This window comes from Crotalus tigris, unplaced genomic scaffold (assembly GCF_016545835.1).
Source record: "Crotalus tigris isolate CLP2741 ecotype Arizona unplaced genomic scaffold, ASM1654583v1 scf7180000024367.1024689, whole genome shotgun sequence".
NCBI classification, from domain to species: Eukaryota; Metazoa; Chordata; class Lepidosauria; order Squamata; family Viperidae; genus Crotalus; species Crotalus tigris.
The window spans coordinates 955,189-978,579 of record NW_024100536.1 but is presented as its reverse complement, the minus strand read 5'-3'; the positions used below and the strand labels follow the sequence as shown (position 1 = coordinate 978,579).

Genomic DNA, 23,391 nt, shown 5'->3' with positions numbered 1-23,391 from the left:
TTTTAATACTTCTTATAACTTCATATCTTTTTATGCTTTTTTACGTATTTTATTAGAATATCCCTATTTGTAAAGTTTTTCCTTGCCTTTGCTCTTGAATTTTCCTTTGTAAAGCAAAGCTATAAACATAAAACATTTTTTAATCCTTAGGTACCTTTTTCAGATTTGCTCTTTTTCAGGTTTGTCCTTTATTTTTCCCAAGAAAATATAATTGACATAAATATATTCTTCAGATTTCTAGCGGTAACTTTCCTGTTTGCTGTGCATGCAAATTGTAAGAGGCTATTAACTCATTCATTCATTCATTCATTGTCATGAATCTACATCTTTTTTTCAAGGTAACAAAGGGTATACAAGTTCCCCCCTCTCACTTACTCTCTGTGCACAACAACCCTGCAAGCTAGGCCAGGCAAAAAAAAAAGAAGACAATATGCTCCTAAGTGCCCCAATAAAGGTCATGCTGGAATTAAGTGTGTTGTCTGATTTCAGAAAGCAGAAGACTGTCTTTGCTTCCTGATGTTTTGAGGAAGGAAAGGGAGAAAATGAGGTGTCTGGATCATTGGGATCCTGAGGCTGTCCAGATCATCTGTCCAGATCTTAGCATTAATTTAGACGAGAATCTGCCCACGACTAGATCGTGAGAGAAAAGAATTCTGCCCAGCCTTTGGAGCCCGTGAGAAAAAAGGCTGCCGACGCTTCAACTTCACCCTAATCAAACATGGCTGCTTCCAACACTTTCTGCCAGTCCCCGAAAACGTCCAAGTCAACGCAAGAAGCGGAAGCGTGTCCGTCGTATTTCCATTCCCCCAGTCTGCACTTCCGGTTCCTTGTCCCATTTTCCTCCCCCCTCCTTGGTTGCTTTAGATGCTGCCGGACACGCCAGGACAATGTCGGACACTTGGGGCTCGATCCAGGCGCACAAGAAGCAGCTGGACTCGCTGCGGGAGCGACTGCAGCGGAGGCGCAAGCAGGAGCCTCTGGGTGAGGCAGAGGGCCGCAAGGCGGCTTCGGGAGGGAGTGGGATGGCCAAGGTATGCCCAAAGAGGGCCAGGTACGAACTGGGTACCCGACGTCCAAATTGGGCCTTCTGGCCTAATGCCCAGTTTCCAATAGTCCAGGCGCTTAAAAGCAAAGCCTGCAGATTTTAGCCTCCCTGCTATGGCATCTCAAAGCAATGGCAAAGTGGTATTTTTTAATATCATTATATTAATATAATATAATATAACAATATAATATAATAATAATACAATACAATATAATACAATACAATAATATAATATATCTTGTACAGTCAGCCAGATGTTCAGGCTGGATTTGGTATTTTGTCTACCTATCAAGTCCTTTCCAAAGACCTGGGGTAGGCAGATGTGGATGTCTGATGGTGTTACAGATATTGTCGCAGGATATAAACTGCTCTGAGTAAAGCTGCAATAATAATAGTAATAATAATAATAATAATAATAATAATAATAATAATCCCAAAACAACTGGAGCACCACTTGAACACCATTGGCATTGACAAATTCGCCATTAGTCAATTGCAAAAGGCGGCCTTACTAGTAACTGCTTCCATCCTGCGACAATATCTGTAATAACATCAAACATTCACATCTGCCTATCCCAGGTCCTTGGGAAGGACTCGATAGGTAGACAAAATGCCAAATCCAGTCTGAACATCTGGCTGACTGTGCGATGATCCATAATAATAATAATAATAACAACAACATCAACAAAACAATAATAATAATAATATAGAAAGACTGGCAAAAGCAAGCAAGGGTAGTACCAATAGTAATAGGTGCTTTGGGTGCAATCCCAAAACAACTGGAGCACCACTTGAACACCATTGGCATTGACAAATTCGCTATTAGTCAATTGCAAAAGGCGGCCTTACAAGGAATTGCTTCCATCCTGCGACGATATCTGTAATAACATCAAACATCCACATCTGCCTATCCCAGGTCCTGGGTAAAGACTCGATGGGTAGACAAAATGCCAAATCCAGTCTGACTGTGCGATGATGATGATGATGATAATAATAGAGTTAGAATGAACTTTGGAGGTCTTCTAGTCTAACCCCCTGCTCAGGCAGGAAACCCTAGATGATAATGATGATGATGATGACTATTACTATTACTATTATTATTATTAAATTTTGAATGGAAAGATTTTTGGGGGAGGGGGAAAAGCTGCCCTCGGAAAAATGCTCCTTAACCATGCCTCCAGGAGACAGAGGGAGGGATGGGAGTGAGGTAAAAGAACCGCACATCCTGTTCCAGTAGAGTTTATGTTCAAAGGAGCGTGTTGAGCAGGGGAGAAACCCTCATCTGGAACTGGGACCTTTATGCCATTCATTGTAGAGAGATCAGTTGCATCCTGACATGACTGGAACCTCCACTTAATAGCAGCAGTACATCTCCGTAAGTGGCAGAGGGCTAAGCGTATGAGTTGCTGTTGTGGTTGTTGGGAGCAGGATGCTTGTTTAGGCCGACCCTGGGTGCGGGTCTTATGAATGGCTGCTTGCTGGACTGTTGACAGCCACCGAGGGAAGATACAGAATAACAGAGTTGGATCTTGAAGGACTTCTAGATCAACCCTCTACTCAAGCAGGAGATCCTATCGTTTCAGGCAAATGGTTGTCCAATCTCTTCTTTAAAACCTCTAGTGCTGGAGCCCCGCCACAACTTCTGGAGGCAGGCCATTCCACTGATTATTTGTTCTAACTATCAGGAGAAGGAAGTACAATTTGATTGCAATGCACGTTATTTTTTTTTCTTCTTCCCCAAAGCACGGGGTGAGGTTTCATCAGTATGCTGATGATACTCAGCTATATATCTCCTCCCCGAGTGGTGCTCCTCGATACACCCACGTTACACGTATCCTCCGTGAGCTGCACTGGTTGCCTATTGGTCTCCGGGTCCAATTCAAGGTGTTGGTTATTACCTTTAAAGCTCTATATGGCTCAGGGCCAGGCTATTTGCGAGACCGCCTACTACCTCATAGTTCCCTTCGTCCGGTTAGATCCCACAGGCTGGGCCTCCTTCAGGTTCCGTCGGCCAAGCAGTGCCATTTGGCGGGGCCGCGGAGGAGGGCTTTCTCTGTGATGGCGCCCACGTCTTGGAACCAGCTCCCCCCGGAGATTAGGACCGCTTCCACCCTGTTGGTTTTCCGTAAGCTACTTAAGACCTGGCTTTTCCGGCAGGCCTGGGGTTTATACAATCTGACCCCTGCATGACTGTTATTGTACTGTTTATTTTGTCATGTTTTATGGTGTTTTTATTGTTAGCCACCCAGAGTCCTGCGGGAGTGGGGCGGTTTATAAATTTTAAAAATAAATAAATAAATAAAGCAGACATTATCACTGTGGACATTTCCCCGATTTATTCCAGATCTCAGGAATCCAGACCTGGTGCTCAGCCCTCCCTTACGCAGTGACAGCCCAGTGCCTTCCTCCGTCACGCCCGGCACTGCCACAGAGCCAGGAGATTTAGTAACTGACCCTGAATTAGAAAAAAAAATCCTCCATCACCTTTCAGACCTGGGACTGGCGCTGCCCACGGATGCTTTAACGATCTGCCAAGCCATCTTCACGGTGAGCAGTGGGATCACAATTGAGGCTGGGCTTGTCATTTCATACCTTAGTCCAGTGTTTCTCAACCTCGGGCACTTTAAGACGAGTGGACTTCAACTGCCAGCCAGCAAAGTCCAATTATCTTAAAGTGCCTGAGGCTGAGAAACAGTGACCCAGCCTACTCCTTTAATCAGGGATGTGCTGCTGTTCTCTTTTTAATCTGCCTATATTTCGGGTTCTTGGGAGATGTTGGGAGTCAGCATACAAATTTAATAACAGATAAAACGGAAATGGGATGCCTTTTCATACTCTGCAGAGAGCCGTAGATTGTTGTTGTTTTAACCATTCAGCCGACTCTTGATGACTTTATAGACAAGTGCTCTCCATGCTACCCTGTCAAGCACAGCTTCTTTCAGCTGTTGGATGTTCCTCTTCGTATCAGCTTTGATGTTGCCAAGCCAGCATGTTCTTCTTCTGGTTCCACTAACCATTCCTAGCATCATTGCCTTGTCCAATGAATTTGCACGCATGATGTGGTCTAAGTAAATCAGACATAGTCTTATGATTTTTAGCTTCTAGGCTCTGATTTTATGCAATTTAACACCTCTCTGTTAGTTATTCTGGCTGTCCGTGGTATACACCACCGTTGTGTATGTATGCACCACATGTATGCACCGCAGTTCAAAGGCGTCAACTCTTCGATCAGGCATTCTTAGTAGAATGGATTAGAGCTGTGGATATTTATTTATTTTTAAAATAGAACATTATTTTAGAAGAAATATACATTGGACAAGATGAATGCCAAGCATAGACCAATTGGGGGCCGGCTTATCTAATGCATTTTTGCAAAGCAACGATACTGAATTCAGTCTATGTCAGTGGTTCTCAACCTTTTTAATGCCGCGACCCCCAACTGGTCGTAAGTCGAGGACTACTCAACCGGTCGTAAGTCGAGGACTACTCAACTGGTGCAGCACCATTTGCAGAATGGGACTTTTGGTGGGCTCAGCAGGGCAGAAACAGCCTGGACAATTCCTATTGGCTTTTGAAAGCCAATAGAATTAGACTCTATTCAGAGAGTCTATTCTATTGGCTTTCAAAAGCCAATAGAATAAAAGGGAGTAGCACAGCTAAGGAAAAGGGGGAAAAAATGGCAGACTGTGTTGTTTGGCGACCCCCGTGAAATGGTCGTTCGACCCCAAATGGGGTCCCGACCCACAGGTTGAGAACCACTGGTCTATGTGGCACTGCCTTTGTTTAAAAAAAAAGTTTCTATATAGTTCAGAGATAGGTAATGCTTGATTATTGAGCAAGCATAAATGCTGGGAGCTGAAGTTCAGCAAAAGCTGACTGTTGTTGCTTATAAACATAGGCCTTGACTTATGAGCCCAATTTTCTGATGCTAAGCGAGACAGTTACTAAGTGAGTTTTGCCCCATTTTACGACTCTTCTTGCCAGAGTTCTTAAGTGAATCACTGCAGTTGTTAGCCCAGTTCTTAAGTGAGTCTGGCTCCCCCATCGAGTTTGCTTGTCAGACGGTCGCAAAAAGGGACATTGCAACTGTCATAAATATGAGTCAGTTGCCAAGCCTCTTCGTTTTGATCACGTGGCCAGAACTTGGCTTCCCCCCATTGACTTTGCTTGTCGAAAGCTGGCTGGGAAGGTTACAAAAGGTGGTTGCATGACCCCAGGACAACGCAGCTGGCACAAATACATGCCAGTTGCCAAGTGCCCGAATTTGGATTGTGTTACCAGGGGGGTGCTGCAATGGTCCGAAGTGTCCTAAGTGTGAAAAATGGTCATGTCACTTTTTTTATAACTTAAAATGGTCACTAAGTGAACTGTTGTAAGTTGAGGACTGCCTGCACCTAAAATTCTTTTCCCCTCATTGCATTTGGGGAGTGGGACTTACAAAGTGAGCTTGCTGATGGCGTGACCCCTCTTCTGTAGCACTAGCACTGGTGTTACCTAGTTTCGCTCGTGGAACATCTGCAAGAAAACAAGCAAGCTCAGAGAGCACCAGGGACCCCACAGTCTTCCTCCTCCCCCTCCTCCTCCTCCCCTTCCTCCTCCTCCTCCCCATCCTCTTCCTCCCCCTCCCCCCTCCTCCTCCTCCTCCTCGTCCTCTCCACAAACCCCTCTCCCTTCTCGTACTGATGATATTACCTAGTTTTGATCATGAAACGTCTGCAAGAAAACAAGCAAGCTCAGAGAGCACCAGGGACCCTGAAGGGTTTTTATTGTGCTTATGATTTTAGTACGTTTAAGTTTGACATTAGCATTTATTTTATATATAGTAACCATTCTATATTGATACTTATAGTGTTATCGTGTAATCATTGTTTTGTTATTTTGTAATCATTATTTTGTAGTTAATTGCTTGATCAGATGCTTTATTTATATATATATATATTGGAAAAGTAAGGGCTTCATGCTTTAGGTATAGGTGATTGCTTATATGAAAAGAGCACAGTAAGGGGAGGGGGAAAGGAGTTACGGATGGAGCCTGGGTTGCTGTGTATGAGTCATCATCTAGGAATTGGTTTTTTTTTTTGTGCTATCTTATGCCTGGTACCAAGACCTGATCTCTTTGTTCTGAAAAGGTATAAAAGGTGGGAGACATCTTTTCTGGTTGTTGCCTTCATCTCTCTACCAGCCACGAAGAGAGATGGGGTCACCCAGCTCTGTTTTGATCAAAATAAAAGTTGTTTGCTTGCTGAAACCTCGGCTCAGGAGTTTCTTTGGCTCTTTTAAATTCCTGAGTAATGCTGGGGCAATTGTGAGGTTAAGTGGAAAACCTTACAACCCCACAGTCTTCTTCCTCTTCCTCCTCCTCCTCCCCATCCTCTTCCTCCCCCTCACCCTCCCCCTCCTCCTCCTCCCCATCCTCCTCCTCCTCCTCATCTTCACAAACCCCACTCCCTTCTCGTACTGATGATATTGCTTAGTTTTGGTAATGAAACGTCTGCAAGAAAACAAGCAAGCTCAGAGACCCCATAGTCTCCTCCTCCCCCCATCCTCTCCCTCCTCCTCCTTATCTCCACAAACCCCACTCCCTTCTCGTACTGATGATGTTACCTAGTTTCGGTCATGAAACGTCTGCAAGAAAACAAGCAAGCTCAGAGAGCAGCAAAGAGCCCTCATTTTAACCCTGAGCTATCAACCTTCTCCTTTATTGCCCTTCTTCCCTTGCAGGCTGAGGAAGCCCCCGCCAACCAACGGAGCGTGGAGAGCCTCTTGCAGAAGTTTGCGGCCCAGGAGCTCATTGAAGTGAAGCGTGGGCTCCTTCAGGATGACGGGCAGCCCATGCTGGTCACGTACGCCGACCACTCCAAGCTCTCGGCCATGATGGGGGCCGTGGCTGAGAAGAAGGGCTTGGCCGAAGGCACAAAAAGACGGGCGGAGCAGGACGCTGGGATTTCCGTCTCCGCCCCTGGGGTTTCCGCCTTGGCGCTGGCCAGCTCCGAGCTTCTGAAAGAGCCTCCCAAGAAATCGCGCAAGCAGGCCTCTGACCTGGACCTGGAGATCGAAAGCCTGCTGAGCCAGCAGTCCACCAAGGAGCAGCAAAGCAAGAAGGTGGGGTGGTATTTTCAGTGTCAAATCTCAGCACGGAAACCCGGCCTTTTTAGCTTACGCAAGTGTTCCTCACAACCTGGAATTCAAATCCCAGAATTCCCCAGCCAGAAATGCCCATCATCTCCCTGCTGTGTTCCACAGCAGCTGTAAGCAGCTGCGCTTTTCTTAGGATAGTGACTGATCCTCTTGCCTCTGTCGTTTAACACAGCGTGTCTAGGTTTGATTTTTTAGGCCTTATTTTCCTTCCCCCCCCCCCCAGTTCTGCCTGTTTTCCCCCTGAAGCAGAATTAAAATACAGGTAGTCCTTGACTTACAACCACTAGTGGGATTCAGCCGGTTCGCACCACTTCGGCAGAATCGGTAGCTAATTTTTTTGTTGCCCAGGCCCAGAATGGACTTCCGGAAGCGGCATCCACACAAAGAACCGGTTGTTCACATATTTGAATCCCACCACTGCTTGCAACCATTCATTTAATGACCGTTCGACATTACAACGGCACTGAAAAAAGTGACTGGTTTTCACACTAACAACCATTGCAGCATCCCCATGGCCACGGGATCAACATTCAGGCGCTTGGCAACTGGCATGTACTTATGACTGTTGCACTGTCCCAGGGGTCACGTGATCACCGTTTGCAACCTTCCCGGCTGGCTTCCGACAAGCCAAGTTAATGGGAGAAGCCAAATTCACTTAATCATCTCATGATTCTCTGACCGATTGCGGTGATTCACTTAACAAGTGTGGCAAAAAAAAAAGGTAAAATGGGGCAATTAATAATTGCCTCACTTGGCAACAGAATTGGGGGCTCACTTGTTGTAAGTTGAGGACTACTTGTATTTGACCTCCAAATGTGAATAGAAGAGAAGAGAAGAGTAGAGTAGAATAGAATAGAATAGAATAGAATAGAATAGAATAGAATAGAATAGAATAGAATAGAATAGAATAGAATCTTAATTGAAATAAGAATAGAATAGAATAGAAAAGAATCTTAATTGAAATAAGAATAGAATAAAATCTTAAATAAGAATAGAATAGAATAGAATCTTAATTGAAATAAGAATAGAATAAAATAGAATCTTAATTGAAATAAGAATAGAATAGAATCTTAATTGAAATAAGAGTAGAATAGAATCTTAATTGAAATAAGAATAGAATAGAATAGAAAAGAATCTTAATTGAAATAAGAACAGAATAGAATCTTAATTGAAATTAGAATAGAATCTTAATTGAAATTAGAATAGAATCTTAATTGAAATAAGAATAGAATAGAATCTTAATTGAAAATAGAATAGAATAGAATAGAATAGAATAGAATAGAATAGAATAGAATAGAATAGAATAGAATAGAATGACAGAGTTGGAAGGGATCTTGGAGGTCTTCTAGTCCAACCCTCTGCTCAGGCAGGAAACCCTACAACATTTCAGACAAATGGTTGTCTAATCCCTTCTTAAAAACTTCCAGAAAAGTTAGCAATATATATGGAGGCTTCTCAGACCCTCAAGAATTGGAATCTCGGGGCTCCGATCTTCACTTTCTCTCTCTTTTTTTTTCAAAAACCTGAGCCTCTCTTGGTTACCCCTGTTCCCCCAACATGGTTCTTCGCCTCCTGACCTTTCCAGGTGAGTCAAGAAATTCTGGAGCTGCTGAACACGACAACGGCCAAGGAGCAGTCCATCGTGGAAAAGTTCCGTTCCCGAGGGCGGGCACAGGTTCAGGAATTCTGCGACTATGGAACCAAGGAGGAGTGCATGAAGGCCAGCGATGCTGAGCGCCCGTGTCGTAAACTGCACTTCCGGTGAGTTTGGGGTGGGGGGGTGGGGAGGGGGTTGGAGTGTTGGGAGGCAGCTCGAGGTCTATTAATTTCTGCCTGAATTGTGGAGCAGGAAGACGAGGGGTAGTTTGTGCTGAATTTTGTAAAGCAGCCACACTAAAGTCCTGGCTATGCGCTGTGCATCTTCGTTTGCAGAGATCCTTTGGCGGTGAGGGGCTCTGCCTTTGTACCTGCAGGAAGAAAGTTCTGCCTAGGATTCTTTAGTCAGGGGTAGGCCACCTTGGCTCTTTCATGACTCGTGGACTTCAACTCCCAGAATTCCTGAGCCAGCATGGCTCAGCTTGGAAACCTCTCCCTTTCCCCTCAGCGTGGCTGGCTCAGGAATTCTGGGAGTTGAAGTCCACCAGTCATAAAAGAGCCAAGGCTGCCTACCCCTGCAAGCTGCTAGTATTTCTCCCTGGCTTCATTGTTCCACTCAAACTGCCTCCCTGGTTACATGATGTGGTGCTGTATCCGATCATTCATTCATTCATTCATTTTTATCACACCCAAACTACCTTACGGAATGTGTGATGTGGGGCTGTATCCAGTGGCTTACCTACTTATTTATTAATTTTTTATCCCACATTTATTACTTTATTTATCAAGGCAGCAAGCACACATAGTGCTCTTTTGTCGCTCTGTTTTCCCCACTACAACAGCCCTGTGAGGTGAGTTTGGTTGAGAGGGAGAGGGAGAGGGAGGGAGGGAGGGAGGGAGAGAGAGAAAGGAAGGAAGGAAGGAAGGAAGGAAGGAAGGAAGGAAGGAAGGAAGGAAGGAAGGAAGGAAGGAAGGAACTGGCCCAAAGTCACCCATCTGCTTCCTTGCCTAAAGTGGGACTAGAACTCACTGTCTCCTGGTGACTGGCCCAAAGTCACCCAGCTATTTTCATGCTTAAAATGGGACTAGAACTCACTCTCTTCTGTGGAATAGCTCAAACTCCCCCAGCTGGCTTTCATGTCTAAGGCAGAACTAGAACTCACCATCTCCTGGTGACTGGCGCAAAGTCACTCAGCTAGCTTTCATGCCTAAGACTGGACTAGAACTCACAGTCTCCTGGTTTCTAGTCTGATGCCTTCACCACTAGACCAAACTGGATCGCTTTGCCACAGTGTCGAATCATATTTATATTCTAATTTGCGTAACTCTGCATGGAGAGGTAGCATCTCTGCCCCTTACAGCAGTGGTTCTCAACCTTTCTAATGCCGCGAGCCCAACCGGTCGTAAGTCGAGGACTACTCAACCGGTCGTAAGTCGAGGACTACTCAACTGGTGCAGCACCGTTTGCAGAATGGGACTTTTGGCAGGCTCAGCAGGGCAGAGACAGCCTGGACAATTCCTATTGGCTTTTGAAAGCCAATAGAATTGGACTCTATTCAAGAGAGCCTATTCTATTGGCTTTCAAAAGCCAATAGAATAAAAGGGAGTAGCACAGCTAAGGAAAAGGGGAAAAAATGGTGGACTGCATTGTTTGGCGACCCCTGTGAAATGGTCGTTCGACCCCAAATGGGGTCCCGACCCACAGATTGAGAACCACTGCCTTATAGGCTTTTGTTCCAGCTGTCTCTGACACTATCAATTTTTTGTTGTTTTTTTTGTGAAAAAGGCTGTTGGATCTCTGAAGAACTCTAGGGAGAAATTTACTCTACATCCTTCTTTCCCTTTTCTGGATGGTTTCTTCCAGGCCCAGTGACAAAAGAGTCAGGCGTGCTTCAGATAGGGATAAATTATTTTTTCCCCCCCTACAGTCCTTATGAGGATTAACGGTATTATTGGTATCCCTTGCACACCTGGTGGCTGATCTGCCATAATGGAGAGCATGCTGGCTGGGGAATTCTGGGAGTTGACAGCTTAAAGCTGACAAGGTTGACCAACGCTGGGCTAAAAGGACGAAGCTAAAAACGCCTGATCTAAATGGGCAGGAATCTGGATATGGGGTCCAAAAGCAGAAGAACTTTGGAGTAGGATTCATATTCTAATGCAGAAAATTCGTAAAAGTAAAGCTAAAGATGAAGCCAGAAACTTTTATTCTGGGCTTAATGGAAAAAAAAAAAAACTTGGGGAAAAAATTGGGAACTTTGATCTTATATACGTTGACAGCAGCAAGACTATTGTATGCACCAAAATGGAAGGACACTTCGATTCCCACCATGGACGAATGGCTACAGAAGCTGAGGGAGTGGGCAAAGATGGCTAAGTTGACTGTTTTGATTCTTCTTCTTGTGCCATATCCGTTGGCGATCATATTGGCGATCCTGTTTTTATCAACAGCCGCACGAAAAAGTGCTGCTGAGTTTTGTCCAAATCAGTCCCTTAGATTTTGAAGCCACGATGTTCTTCTTCTGCCTGGACCTCATTTGCCTTCAGTCTTTCCCTGGAGGATTAAATGGAGTATGCCGTGTTTTTCTGGGTGTTGCATCACATGTCCGAAATATTCTAATTTTCGTTTTTTAATTGTTTGATGATTTTCCTTGGCTTTCCCAGGTGGCTTATCCCCTCTTCATTTCTGATCATGTCAACCCAGCTTATACGTAACAGCCGCCTGTAAATCCACATTTCAAATGCTTCTAGTCTCTTCCGGTGGCCTTTTGTCAAAGACCAACTCTCTACTCCATAGAGCAGGACAGAAAAAATATAGCATCTGACAAGCCTGACTGCAGAATAGCTACAGCAGTGGTTCTCAACCTTTTTATATGGCGACCCCAGACATAAGCAGGCGGTGCCCCTGCGCGGTGCGCATGCGCGGCAGCGCCCCCTGCGCCGGCTGATAAAAAAAATGGCGGATCGCGTTGTTTGGCGACCCCCGTGAAATGGTCGATCGACCCCAAATGGGGTCGCGACCCACAGTTGAGAACCGCTGAGCTACAGAGAACCATATCCAAAGGCATTCAGTTAACTGAATATCAGTTTGCTGCAGGGAACCAGAAAAAGAGAATTATGGCCATCAACTTTTGCTGGTGGGTTTTTAAAAGCTATCTGCTTAACCAGGAAGGGGAAAGGTGGACTTGCAGTTATAAGCCTAAGACTGAAAATCATGCTTGTCAGATGTTATATTTTTTTTCTATCCTGCTCTATGGAGTAGAGAGTTGGTCTCTGACAGAAGGCCAGCTGAAGAGACTAGAAGCATTTGAAATGTGGATTCTGGACTTTGTGAAACTTTGATTTTTACTGATTAGATTGATTTGTTGTTATAGAAATGGCTAGTTTATACTACTATGGAATGCTTCATTCTACTGCAACAGCAGAAGTTGGAAACCAGTGCCTTTTCTTTTTCCCTTTCCCCCCCTCACTTTTCTTTCCCTTTTCCCTTCCCACTGTATCCTACTATTTGCTTTGTATTTTGTATTTTACTCAATAATCTAGTAAAATGTACCGTATTTTCCGGCGTATAAAACAACTTTCTAAACTCTGAAAATCTTCTCAAAAGTCGGGGGTGGTCTTATACGCCGGGTAGGTGTTCTCTGAATTTAAAACCAATCTGCCCCCTAGTGGCCAGCACTATTTTTTTTTTTTTTTTTTTACAGAAATAAGCACTAACACAGTGTTTTTCAACCTTGACAATTTTAAGGCATGTGGACTTCAACTCCCAGAATTCCACAGCCAGCAGGACAAAGCATTCAAAAATCCCATTTAAATTTTTAAATTTTTCTTTTCAAATGTAAACCCAGCAAACACACTGCTTACCAACTATTAAGTGATTTACGTTTTAAAAAATCAATAAAATATATCGGGAAAACAATACCAGCTGAGTTCAGGAAGCATTAGGGAAGCAGCGGTGGGCAACACTCGCTTTCTAGCAGCAAAGGAATGGAGCTCCTATTGTGCTCATCTATAAACAGAAATTCAATATGGTACCATATTTTCCGGCGTATAAGACGACTTTCTAAACCCTGAAAATCTTCTTAAAAGTTGAGGGTCGTCTTATATGCCCAGTCGTCTTATACGCCGGAATATACGGTATAACAATAATAAAGCACAGTGGCTTGAGGGTAACTGTATTTTTCCTCTCCTAGCCGTATCATCAACAAGCACACAGATGAGTCCCTAGGCGACTGCTCCTTCCTCAACACCTGTTTTCACATGGACACCTGCAAGTACGTGCATTATGAGATCGACGCCTGCACAGACCTGGATGCCCCATGCGGGCGGGAGCTTCTCTTAGGCCAAGAGCTGGCCCTGCCCCAAGCTGTGGGGAGAGATTCCAGCGTGGACCGGCTCTTCCCTCCACAGGTATACAGGGACAGGCCAAATGAGGTTGGGATGCCTGCCAAACAAGCCACTGGGCAAAGGCTAAGCAGGGAAAGAGCTGAAAATACTGGACAATAGCTTTGCATACTAATTGCTGGGGAGAAAAAACGGGCCGTAAAATCAGGCACACTCACAGGGTGAGCTGCTTTGTGACTCTCCTAACTGAAGACCAAAACTGCAGGCTCAGTAGTGGTCATAAATTGAGGACTCTCTGTACTGGGATTAGCCAACCCGATGTTTGAATTGCACGGATAATAAATGCCTGTGGAAATTCTCAAGTCACTGTTGTCCCAAAGGTGCTTTTTTCAAGAGGCAACTGGACCTTTTTTTTTCTTGAAGACGTTTCGCTTCTCATCCAAGAAGCTTCTTCCGTTCTTCAGTAATGCCGATGAACTGAAGAAGCTTCTTGGATGAGAAGCGAAACCTCTTCAAGGAAAAAGAAAGAGAGAGTCCAGTTGCCTCTTGAAAAAAGCACCTTTGGGGCCTGCCTGGATAACGGTTCCCGAATCTCCCGAGGACATCAGAATCCGCTTGTATTGCTTAACGCATCCCCGGTTGTCTCCTTTGTGTGTCGACAGTGGATTTGTTGCGACATTCGCTACCTGGATGTTAGCATCTTGGGTAAGTTCGCTGTGGTGATGGCTGACCCACCCTGGGATATCCATATGGAACTTCCCTATGGGACACTCACGGACGACGAGATGAGGCGTCTCAACATCCCTGTCCTGCAAGACGAGGGGTTCCTCTTTCTGTGGGTCACCGGCCGGTAGGTGATGCAGTGGGAAATCCAGGCACGTCGATGAAAGAGCCAATAGGAAGGAGCCTAGACCAGTCCTGACTCAGCATTGACTCAGCACGTGGTAGCTCCTGGCTGACCTTGGTTGAACTAGGAAACACAATCCAGGGTGGGAAACTGGGAAACTAAAATACATGAAGAACGGTTGCTAGAATTTGGGTGTGTCTAGTTCAGGGGTAGGCCACCTTGGCTCTTTTATGACTCGTGGACTTCAACTCCCAGAATTCCTGAGCCAGCCATGCTGAGGGGAAAGGAAGGGGTTTTCAAGCTGAGCTATGCTGGCTCAGGAATTCTGGGAGTTGAAGTTCACGAGTCATAAAAGAGCCGAGATTGCCTACCCCTGGTCTAGTTTAAGGAAAAGAAGGGGGAGGGGTGACAGGATAGCAGTGTTCCAATATCTCAGGGGCTGCCCCAAAGAAGAGGGAGTCAAGCTATTCTCCAAAGCACCTGAAGGCAGGACAAGAAGCAACGGATGGAAATCAATCAAAGAGAGAAGCAACCTAAAAGTCTACGGCAGTGATGGCGAACCTTTTAGAGACCAAGTGCCCAAACTGCAACCCAAAACCCACTTATTTATCGCCGGGTGCCAGGTGGGCGTGGCCCACTGGGTGGACGTGACTGTGGTGGTCATGGCAGATTGGGTGGGTGTGGCCAAGGTGGGTGTGATCATCTCAGTGTTGCTCGGGAGGGACACCTGTGGGGGCCAGGCAGGTTGGGGGAGATCCAGGGGGTCTCTGGCAGGTGGGGCGGTGGGCAGGAGGCTCGTGCTGTGGAGTGAAGCAAGGCAGGGCGGGGGTGCCATTGTCACAGGGCAAGGTGAGGCAGTGACCGGGGCAGCTGCTGCCTGACACCATCAGGCCAGTGAGCGCATGGGTACTGGGATACATCCAGCCATGTGAGACCTCAGCAAGTTAGCGGCAGCTGGTTGAAGAGGGATGGTTGCCATCTCCAGGGCACGGCGTGCGTGCCCACAGAGAGGGCTCTGAGTGCCGCCTCTGGCACGCGTGCCATAGGTTCGCCACCACTGGTCTATGGAGATTCTCAGTCATCCAGGTCATATTTGTCCCAAAGATACTTTTTCACGAGACGTTTCTTGGATGAGAAGTGAAAAGTCTTCAAAGAAAAGTCTGGTTGTCTCGGGAAAAAGCAACTGTGGGACAACCAGCCTGACAGTTAGGACAATTAACCAGTGGAACGACTTGCCACCAGAAGCTGTGGGTGCTCCATCCCTTGAGTTTTTTAAGAAGAGATTGGACAGCCGTTTGTCTGAAATGCTAGTATAGGGTCTCCTGCCTGAGCAGGGGGCTAGACTAGAAGACCTCCAAGGTCCCTTCCAACTCTGTTATTCTACTAAACTGCCCAGAGATCCCATCAGAGATCTGTTAGTTGGATTCCAGGCCTTAAAAAAAAATAATACCCCAGAAGAAGACAGTGGCAAAACACTTCCCCTAACGCTGCCAAGAGAACTGCACAGAACTAGCCATGAAGCCAGCGGTCCTAAGTGTGAAAAATGGTTGAGTCAGTTTTTTTCAGGGCCATTGTAACTTCAGTACTAAACCAGTGGTTCTCAACCTGTGCGCCGGGAACCCATTTGGGGTCAAACGACCATTTCACGGGGGTCGCCAAACAACACAGTCCGCCATTTTCCCCCCCTTTTCCTTAGCTGTGCTACTCCCTTTTATTCTATTGGCTTTTGAAAGCCAATAGAATAGACTCTCTTGAATAGAGTCTAATTCTATTGGCTTTCAAAAGCCAGTAGGAATTGTCCAGGCTGTCTCTGCCCTGCTGAGCACGCCAAAAGTCCCATTCTGCAAACGGTGCTGCACCAGTTGAGTAGTCCTCAACTTATGACTGGTTGAGTAGTCCTTGACTTATGACCAGTTGGGGGTCGCGGCATTAAAAAGGTGGAGAACCACTGCACTAAACAAACTCATTTTAAGTTGAGGGCCACCTCTCTATTTTGTGTAGTGGAGAGAACTTTCTTTCCCACTGAAGGATCGCTGTTGCCTTTTGAACAATGAAATGCTAATTAATTAATTGTCTGTGGAGATTCTCAGTCATTCAAGTCATAGTTGTCCCAAAGATGCTTTTTCCACAAGGCAACCGGACTTTCTTGTTTTTCCTTTGAAGACGTTTCGCTTCTCATCCAAGAAGCTTCTTCGGCTCTGGCTGGATGGTGGGGAATGGAAGGATTTACACTCCTTGCAGACAGATGGTCATTTGCCTTGTGTTTAGTGAGTCGTTGAGGCCACTTGGAGGTTTACCTGTGTCCTCAGGGTCACCTGAGTGGTGCAAATGTGTGTGGAGTCTTCTTGGCTGCAGGATGTTTTCTGCCCTGGATCCCTTCACGGTTGAAGGCAGGCGCAGGCTGTTGGGGATGAGTTTGTGTTGTCTGCCTCTCAGACTGAAGCGCAAATGGTTCCTGTAGTCTGCAATGTTTTTTTTCTGGAAATTCCGTTCATACTGCCGCACCCTTCGAAGGGTGTTCATCCCAAAGTGTGTAACTCAGGGGTAGGCAACCTTGGCTCTTTTACGACTCGTGGACTTCAACTCCCAGAATTCCTTAGCCATCATAGCTGGCTCAGGAATTCTGGGAGTTGAAGTCCACGAGTCGTAAAAGAGCCAAGGTTGCCTACCCCTGGTATAGCTAAATGTTTACGGAGATGAGTTCATTCACTAATCTGTTTCCACCTTACCCACAGAGCCATGGAATTAGGGCGCGAGTGTCTCAACCTGTGGGGGTGAGTATAGGATTTGTTGTTGCGGTTTTTCCCCTTGGGTGGTAAAGGGACCTGGCCCATCCTTAACGTTCTGCAGGTCCTCTTCTGCCCCTTTGACCGGGCTCTTGTTTTGTGTCTTCCCCCCTCAGGTACGAGCGGGTGGATGAGATCATCTGGGTGAAAACCAACCAGCTGCAGCGTATTATCCGAACAGGAAGGACAGGCCATTGGCTCAATCACGGCAAGGAGCACTGCTTGGTAAATAGAGGAACACTTGGAGCCCCACCCCACCCAACCCCCCGGTGGGAAACGTAGCACATTAAGTTTCCTGGGCCATGAAGGAGAATCGCCTGATGGGATCCAGGGAGAATTGTCTTCTCTGTCGCAGCGGAGAAGCTTCCGGGATGAGAAGTGAAAAGTCTTTAAAGAAAAACAAGGAAGTCCACTTGCCTCCTGCAAAAAAAAAAAAAAAAGCACCTTTGGGATAACACCCAGGAGAAAACAACAGGCCAGCGCTTCTGGGTTGTTCTCCAGAAGATTACATGGATGCGCGGCGAAGTTAGTCGCTGCCCTTAAGGCAGTGTTTCTCCACCTTAGCAACTTTTAAGATAGGTGGACTTCAACTCCCAGAATTCCCCAGCCATCCATGCTAACGTTGCCGAGGTTGAGAAACACTTCCTCCAGGGCAGCTGTTAACCTCACAGATGTGTTGGTGCTGCTGCTCCGGTAAGGCTGTAGTTTAAGCCCAATTTTTTTTTTATTGAAAAGTTTTATAAAAGTTACAATATACACCCCAAAACCCACCCACCCTAAACCCCCCTCTCCCTCCCCCACTTCCCAGAGCTGAGTACAGGGTTACAAATATAATAATCATACTCTAACTAACATTAACCAACTATATAAATAACTTAAGTCCATAATGCGCTTTAACTCCAATAAACATAATAATATAAACAAGTTAATATCCTAATTATTAAACAATACAATATCCAAATTGTTAAACAATACTTAATACTAAAAATAATAATAAAACTAATAAAAATTCTACTATAATAAACTCATAATAATAATAATACTCTAAAATTGACTCATAAACTAAATGGAACTTTTTAGTCCCATATTTATTCTGAATATAATCTATCCATCTTCTCCAGACCGAAATGTATCTTTATTGTGAATGATCCTTCAGATAAGCAGAAATTTTAGCCATTTTTGCTAAATTTGACACTTTAAGCATCCATTCTTCTATAGTAGGCAAACAATCCTTCTTCCAATATTGCCCTACCAATAACCTTGCAACTGTTATCAAATTCAACATTGAATTAACTTCTTTAGTATCACAATCTACAATAACACCCAATAAGAATAATTGTGGGGTAAACTTTATCTTTCTCCTGAAAATCTTTTGAATGTTCCACCAAATCTTAATCCAAAAAGCTTTTATATTGAGTTTAAGCCCAATTTTATGACCTACTTTGGCCACAATAGCTCAGCAAATCCCTGCTGAGTGAATCAGGCAGTGATCCTGGATTCTCATCTGACTACCTGTCGAATCTGACTCACTCCATAGTTGCCGGTACCTGCTTTCGCTCGCAGCTTTGCCAAACAATGACAGGAGGAGGGTGGTAATTCCTAAAGGTGGAGGGAGGCTGTGGAATGTACGTGAACCGTCTGTTGCCGGAGAGACATTATCTAACAAGGCCGAGTGATGAAGAATGTGTTGACCAAAGCAAAAGAACTGAACTCAGTTTGTGAACTATGAACTGTGGATGGCCTGGAGGGGGAAAGGGGAGTTATCTATGTGGGTTTTGGTGGGAAAAATCCCGGAATTTGCTTCTGCTGGGCCTAGATGGATTTTTTTTTTTCAATAAAGCTACACTCTTGGTTAATTTAAAGAGCCGGGAGTTCCTTTGGTTGATTGTGCCAAACGGGACGGTTGACACTACCCTTATTTGTTTTGACGGACAGGTTGGCGTGAAAGGAACCCCCCAAGGCTTCAACAGAGGTCTTGACTGTGACGTGATTGTGGCAGAGGTGAGGCGACAAGCCAACGCTCTTTGGTTGAGGTCTCTCATGCCTTGTGGGTTGCTGCCACACCGGACGCCTTTGACACCTACTCCCTCTTGCTCTGCAGGTTCGCTCTACCAGTCACAAGCCGGATGAGATTTACGGCATGATTGAGCGGCTTTCTCCGGGCACCCGCAAGATTGAGCTTTTCGGGCGACCTCACAACGTACAACCCAACTGGTGAATGTTTTTTTCCCCCAACCCAATGAACCAAAGCTCGCTTGAAATCTTACGGAGTAGAAAGCAAGCCGTAGTTTCCAGGCCAAAATTTAGAAAGACTTGTTTGTTTGTTTGTTTTAATCTAGAGCAGCCTTCGCCCAACTGGATTGCAGAATTTAAATTAAGCACATTGGGAGTCTGCCAGTCAGCTCCTCTTCCTTTTTTGGTTGGCTGTAGGCTCAAAAACCCATTTACGGCCAAGGCATATTTATTTCTAGGTCATGAGACTCATGACTGCAGTCAGAGAAAAAGGCCTCCTAAAGTGGAAGTCAAAAACATCTGGCGCTCCATGAAGATTCTCAGCCAACCAGGTCATGGTTGTCCCAAAAGTGCTTTTCAAGAGAACTTCCTTGTTTTTCTTTGAAGATATTTCGCTTCACATCCAAGAAGCTTCTTCAGCTCTGATTGGATGGTGAAGAATGGAAGGATTTATACTCTTTGCAGACAGCTGGTCATTTGCATTCTTTTTAGAGAGCCGTTGAGGCGGCTTAGAGCAGCAGTTCTCAACCTGTGGGTCGCGACCCCATTTGGGGTCGAACGACCATTTCACGGGGGTCGCCAAACAACGCAGTCCGCCATTTTTTTCCCCCTTTTCCTTAGCTGTGCTACTCCCTTTTATTCTATTGGTTTTTGAAAGCCAATAGAATAGACTCTCTTGAATAGAGGCTAATTCTATTGGCTTTCAAAAGCCAATAGGATTTGTCCAGGCTGTCTCTGCCCTGCTGAGCCCGCCAAAAGTCCCATTCTGCAAACAGTGCTGCAAGTTGTCTGCAGCGAAGGGGAGCTGTCTGGAAGTTTCCACCCCTCCCTGCTGAGCAACTACTAAAAATGTAAGTAAAAGAAGGCCAGGGGTGGGAGGTGGGAGGCCGGCGGGCACAGGGAGGATTGTTGGCACGCGTGGGGTCCAGCGGGTGCCTTACCTCCCTTGGGCTGGGCCAGCTGGTGGCCCAGCCGGTGGTTGGCCTGCGCCGTCTCTGCTGCTTGCCAGCTACGCCTCAGCCAGCGCAGGGGGTGGCACCACGCATGCATGGCGCTCCCGGACAGGGAAAGTCCTCGACTTACGACTGGTTGGGTAGTCCTCGACTTACGACCGGTTTAGTCCTCGACTTACAATCAGTTGAGTAGTCCTCGACCCCCAACAACCGGTTGGGGGTCGTGGCATTAAAAAGGTTGAGAACCACTGGCTTAGAGGTTTACCTGTTCCTCAGGCTCACCTGAGTAGTGCAAATGGTGTGGAATGTTCTTGGCTGCGTGATGTTTTCTGCCCTACAGTATGTCCCTTCACTGTTGAGGACAGGTGCACAGACTCATCCCCAACAGCCTGCACCTGTCTTCAACTGTGAAGGGACAGAAAACATCCTGCAGCCAAGAAGACTCCACACCCATTTGCGCCACTCCTGAGGATAGAGGTAAACCTCCAAGTGGCCTCAACGACTCTCTAAAAACAATGCAAATGACCAGCTGTCTGCAAGGAATATAAATCCTTCCACTCCCCAAAGGTAAACTTCCAAACCTCATCCAGTCAGAGCTGAAGAAACTTCTTGAATGTGAAGCAAAATGTCTTCAAAGGAAAGCAAAGTCCAGTTGTCTCTTGAAAAAGCATCTTCGGGACATCTGGACCTCTAGATATGGAAACGCAGTTTCCAATATTCCTCATTGGGTTTTTTTCCTGAGACTGCTGGAAATGGTCTCATCCCTCCATTCTTAAGTACAGAATCCAATCTCTTCATTGGCCAGATAAGATGCTATTAGAGGTAGTCCTCGACGTACGACATAATTGGAATTAGAACTTCCGTGGCTTGACAGGGTAGTCCAGGGGTAGGCAACCTTGGCTCTTTTATGACTCGTGGACTTCAACTCCCAGAATTCCTGAGCCAGCCATGCTGAAGGGAAAGGGAGAGGTTTCCAAGCTGAGCCATGCTGGCTCAGGGATTCTGGGAGTTAAAGTCCACGAGTCATGAAGGGACCAAAGTTTCCCTCATGCTGGCTCAGACAGAGGAATAAGGAGCTGATTAGAGCTAGGACAGGGTAGGCAACCTTGGCTCTTTTATGACTGGTGGACTTCAACTCCCAGAATTCCTGAGCCAGCATGGCTCAGCTTGGAAACCTCTCCCTTTCCTCTCAGCGTGGCTGGCTCAGGAATTCTGGGAGTTAAAGTCCACGAGTCATAAAAGAGCCAAGGTTGCCTACCCCTGGTCTGGGGTAGGGGTATAAGCAACCTTGACTCTTTTATGACTTGTGGACTTCAACTCCCAGAATTCCTGAGCCAGCCACGCTGAGGGGAAAGGGAGAGGTTTCCATGCTGAGCCATGCTGGCTCAGGAATTCTGGGAGTTGAAGTCCACAAGTCATAAAAGAGCCAAGGTTGCCTATCCCTGGGGTAGTCATTGAGTGAGTCACGGTCAATTTTACAACCATTTTACCATGGCGTTAAGCAAATGACTAGGTTAAGTGAAGCACATGGTTGTTAAGTGAAGCACCCAGTTAAGCAAATCTAGGCTTCCCCCTTTGACTTTGCTGCTCATCGGAAGCCAGCTAGGAAAGTTTCAAGTGGCAATGACATGATCCCGAGGATGCCACAAACATCATAAACACATGCTGGTTGCCAAGCGCCCAAATTTTCATCACGTCTGCGGGAACGGTATGACGGTTGTAAGTGCGAGGACTAGTTGTCCCTTTTTTCAGCGCCGTTGTAACTTTGAACAGCTAAACGAATGGTCCTAAATTTTAGGATTACCTGCATGCAGTTCTTCTCGATGCTGACACACTGGTTGGTCTCACAAATCATGGCTTTCCCTGCAGGATTATCCAGTTGTGGGGGGGGATCGACCCGCCTTCTTTCTTACGACATTTTGATCTCTCTTTGTCCTCCAGGATCACACTTGGCAACCAACTGGATGGGATCCATTTGCTGGACCCCGATGTGGTAGCTCAGTTCAAGCAACGGTACCCGGATGGAATTATCTCAAAGCCCAAGAACATGTAATAGCGGAAGAGAGGCTGCAGTGGACCAAAAGAAGAGAGAAACCGTGGTGGACTCCCGTCGTTTGCTTGGGAGTGAAAATGGAAGCAGTGCAAAGAGGAATGTATATTCTAATCGTTAGGCTTTTAATAAAATTGGTGTTTTTCTATAGCTGAAGACCACAAGAGGTTAGCAGGAGACCTGCTGGAGGAAATACTTTCCTGCAACCGTTTGAGTGAGCCCAGTTTGCTGCCAGATCCCCAAATGCAACCTACATTTGCACTATATAGCACAGTGGTGGCGGACCTATGGCACGCGTGCCAGAGGCGGCACTCAGAATCCTCTCTGACAGTTGCCATCTCTGTGCCCCAGAGATGGCAACTGTCCCTCTTCAACCAGCCACCAGCTAATTCTCTGAGATCCCATATGGCCAGATGCGTCCCAGTACCCATGCACTCGCTGGCCTCTGTGTGCACGGGCCGATGGTGTCGGGCAGCAGCCGCCCCGGCCCCTGTCTCACCTTTCCCTGTGACAATGGGACCCCCGCCCTGCCTCGCCTTGTCTCACCCCGCAAGACGAACCGCCTGCCCACCGCCCCACCTGCCAGAGACCCTCTGGATGTTCCCCAACCCTGCCCGGCCCCCCACAGGCGTCCCTCCCTACAAGCAACATCGAGGTGATCACTCCCACCTTGGCCACACCCACCCAATCTGCCATGACCACAGCCACGCTCACCCAGTGGGCCACGCCCACCTGGCACCCGGCGATAAATAAGTGGGTTTTGGGTTGCAGTTTGGGCACTCGGTCTCTAAAAAGTTCGCCATCACTGATATAGCATGTCACTATTTCTGTGGCCGAGTTCTCCAATCTGATTCCCCCCTCAGATGCACAGCGGCTCCAAGGTATATCCAGCTGACAGCAGGGAGTCTAATCTAATGACACAGGTAGTCCTCGATTTACACCAGTTCATTTAGTGACTGCATTTCGAAGCACTACAAAAAGTGACATGACTGTTTTTCACACTTACGACCGTTGCAGCATCCCCGTGATCACCTGATTTAACATTCGGGTGCTTGACAATTTATGACCGTTGCAAGGTCCTGGGTCACGTGACCAGCTTTTGCAACCTTCTGACGACGAGGGAATGTTCAATGGTGAAGCCATTGTTTCACTTAACAACCGTGTTCCTAATTTAACAACCGCAGCGCTTCGCTTAACAAACGCAGCAGGAAAAGTCGTAAAATGGGACAAAACTCCCTTGACAAAATTTCTCTCTTAACAACATACTGTACATGCTGGGCTCCAATTGTGGTCGTTAAGATGAGGACTACCTGTGCTGCTGGGCCAGGTTTAATGGTCAACGCAGACGTAACCCCTGTCGGTATTTCTCAGCTCAGCTGGCCACAACACGAAGAGGTTTC

The 23,391-nt window shown here is 46.3% G+C and overlaps 1 protein-coding gene across 2 annotated transcripts; it reads left to right on the top strand.

The window, feature by feature from the left end:
* The first annotated feature begins 814 nt into the window (after window positions 1–814).
* METTL3 (methyltransferase like 3) lies at window positions 815–22,141 on the top strand. Of its 2 annotated transcripts, XM_039327802.1 has the most exons (11): window positions 816–981; window positions 3,390–3,592; window positions 6,767–7,147; window positions 8,769–8,944; window positions 12,973–13,189; window positions 13,786–13,973; window positions 16,706–16,744; window positions 16,873–16,981; window positions 18,692–18,757; window positions 18,858–18,970; window positions 21,883–22,141. In XM_039327802.1, exons 1-11 carry the CDS (start codon window positions 888–890, stop codon window positions 21,992–21,994), a joined length of 1,698 nt encoding a protein of 565 aa, XP_039183736.1. In that variant the 5' UTR covers window positions 816–887; the 3' UTR covers window positions 21,995–22,141. The 2 variants fall into 2 exon arrangements, with proteins under 2 accessions (XP_039183737.1, XP_039183736.1); XM_039327803.1 differs by lacking the exon at window positions 3,390–3,592 and having other exon boundaries at window positions 815–981.
* The last annotated feature ends 1,250 nt before the right edge of the window (window positions 22,142–23,391 follow it).

Excerpts from the sequence above, each read along its gene's own strand:
- METTL3 (XM_039327802.1), top strand. The coding sequence starts at position 888 with ATGTCGGACACTTGGGGCTCGATCCAGGCGCACAAGAAGCAGCTGGAC. Across the intron at positions 7,148-8,768 it reads AGGAGCAGCAAAGCAAGAAG|GTGAGTCAAGAAATTCTGGA; the intron begins GTGGGGTGGTAT and ends TGACCTTTCCAG. Across the intron at positions 13,974-16,705 it reads TTTCTGTGGGTCACCGGCCG|AGCCATGGAATTAGGGCGCG; the intron begins GTAGGTGATGCA and ends CCTTACCCACAG.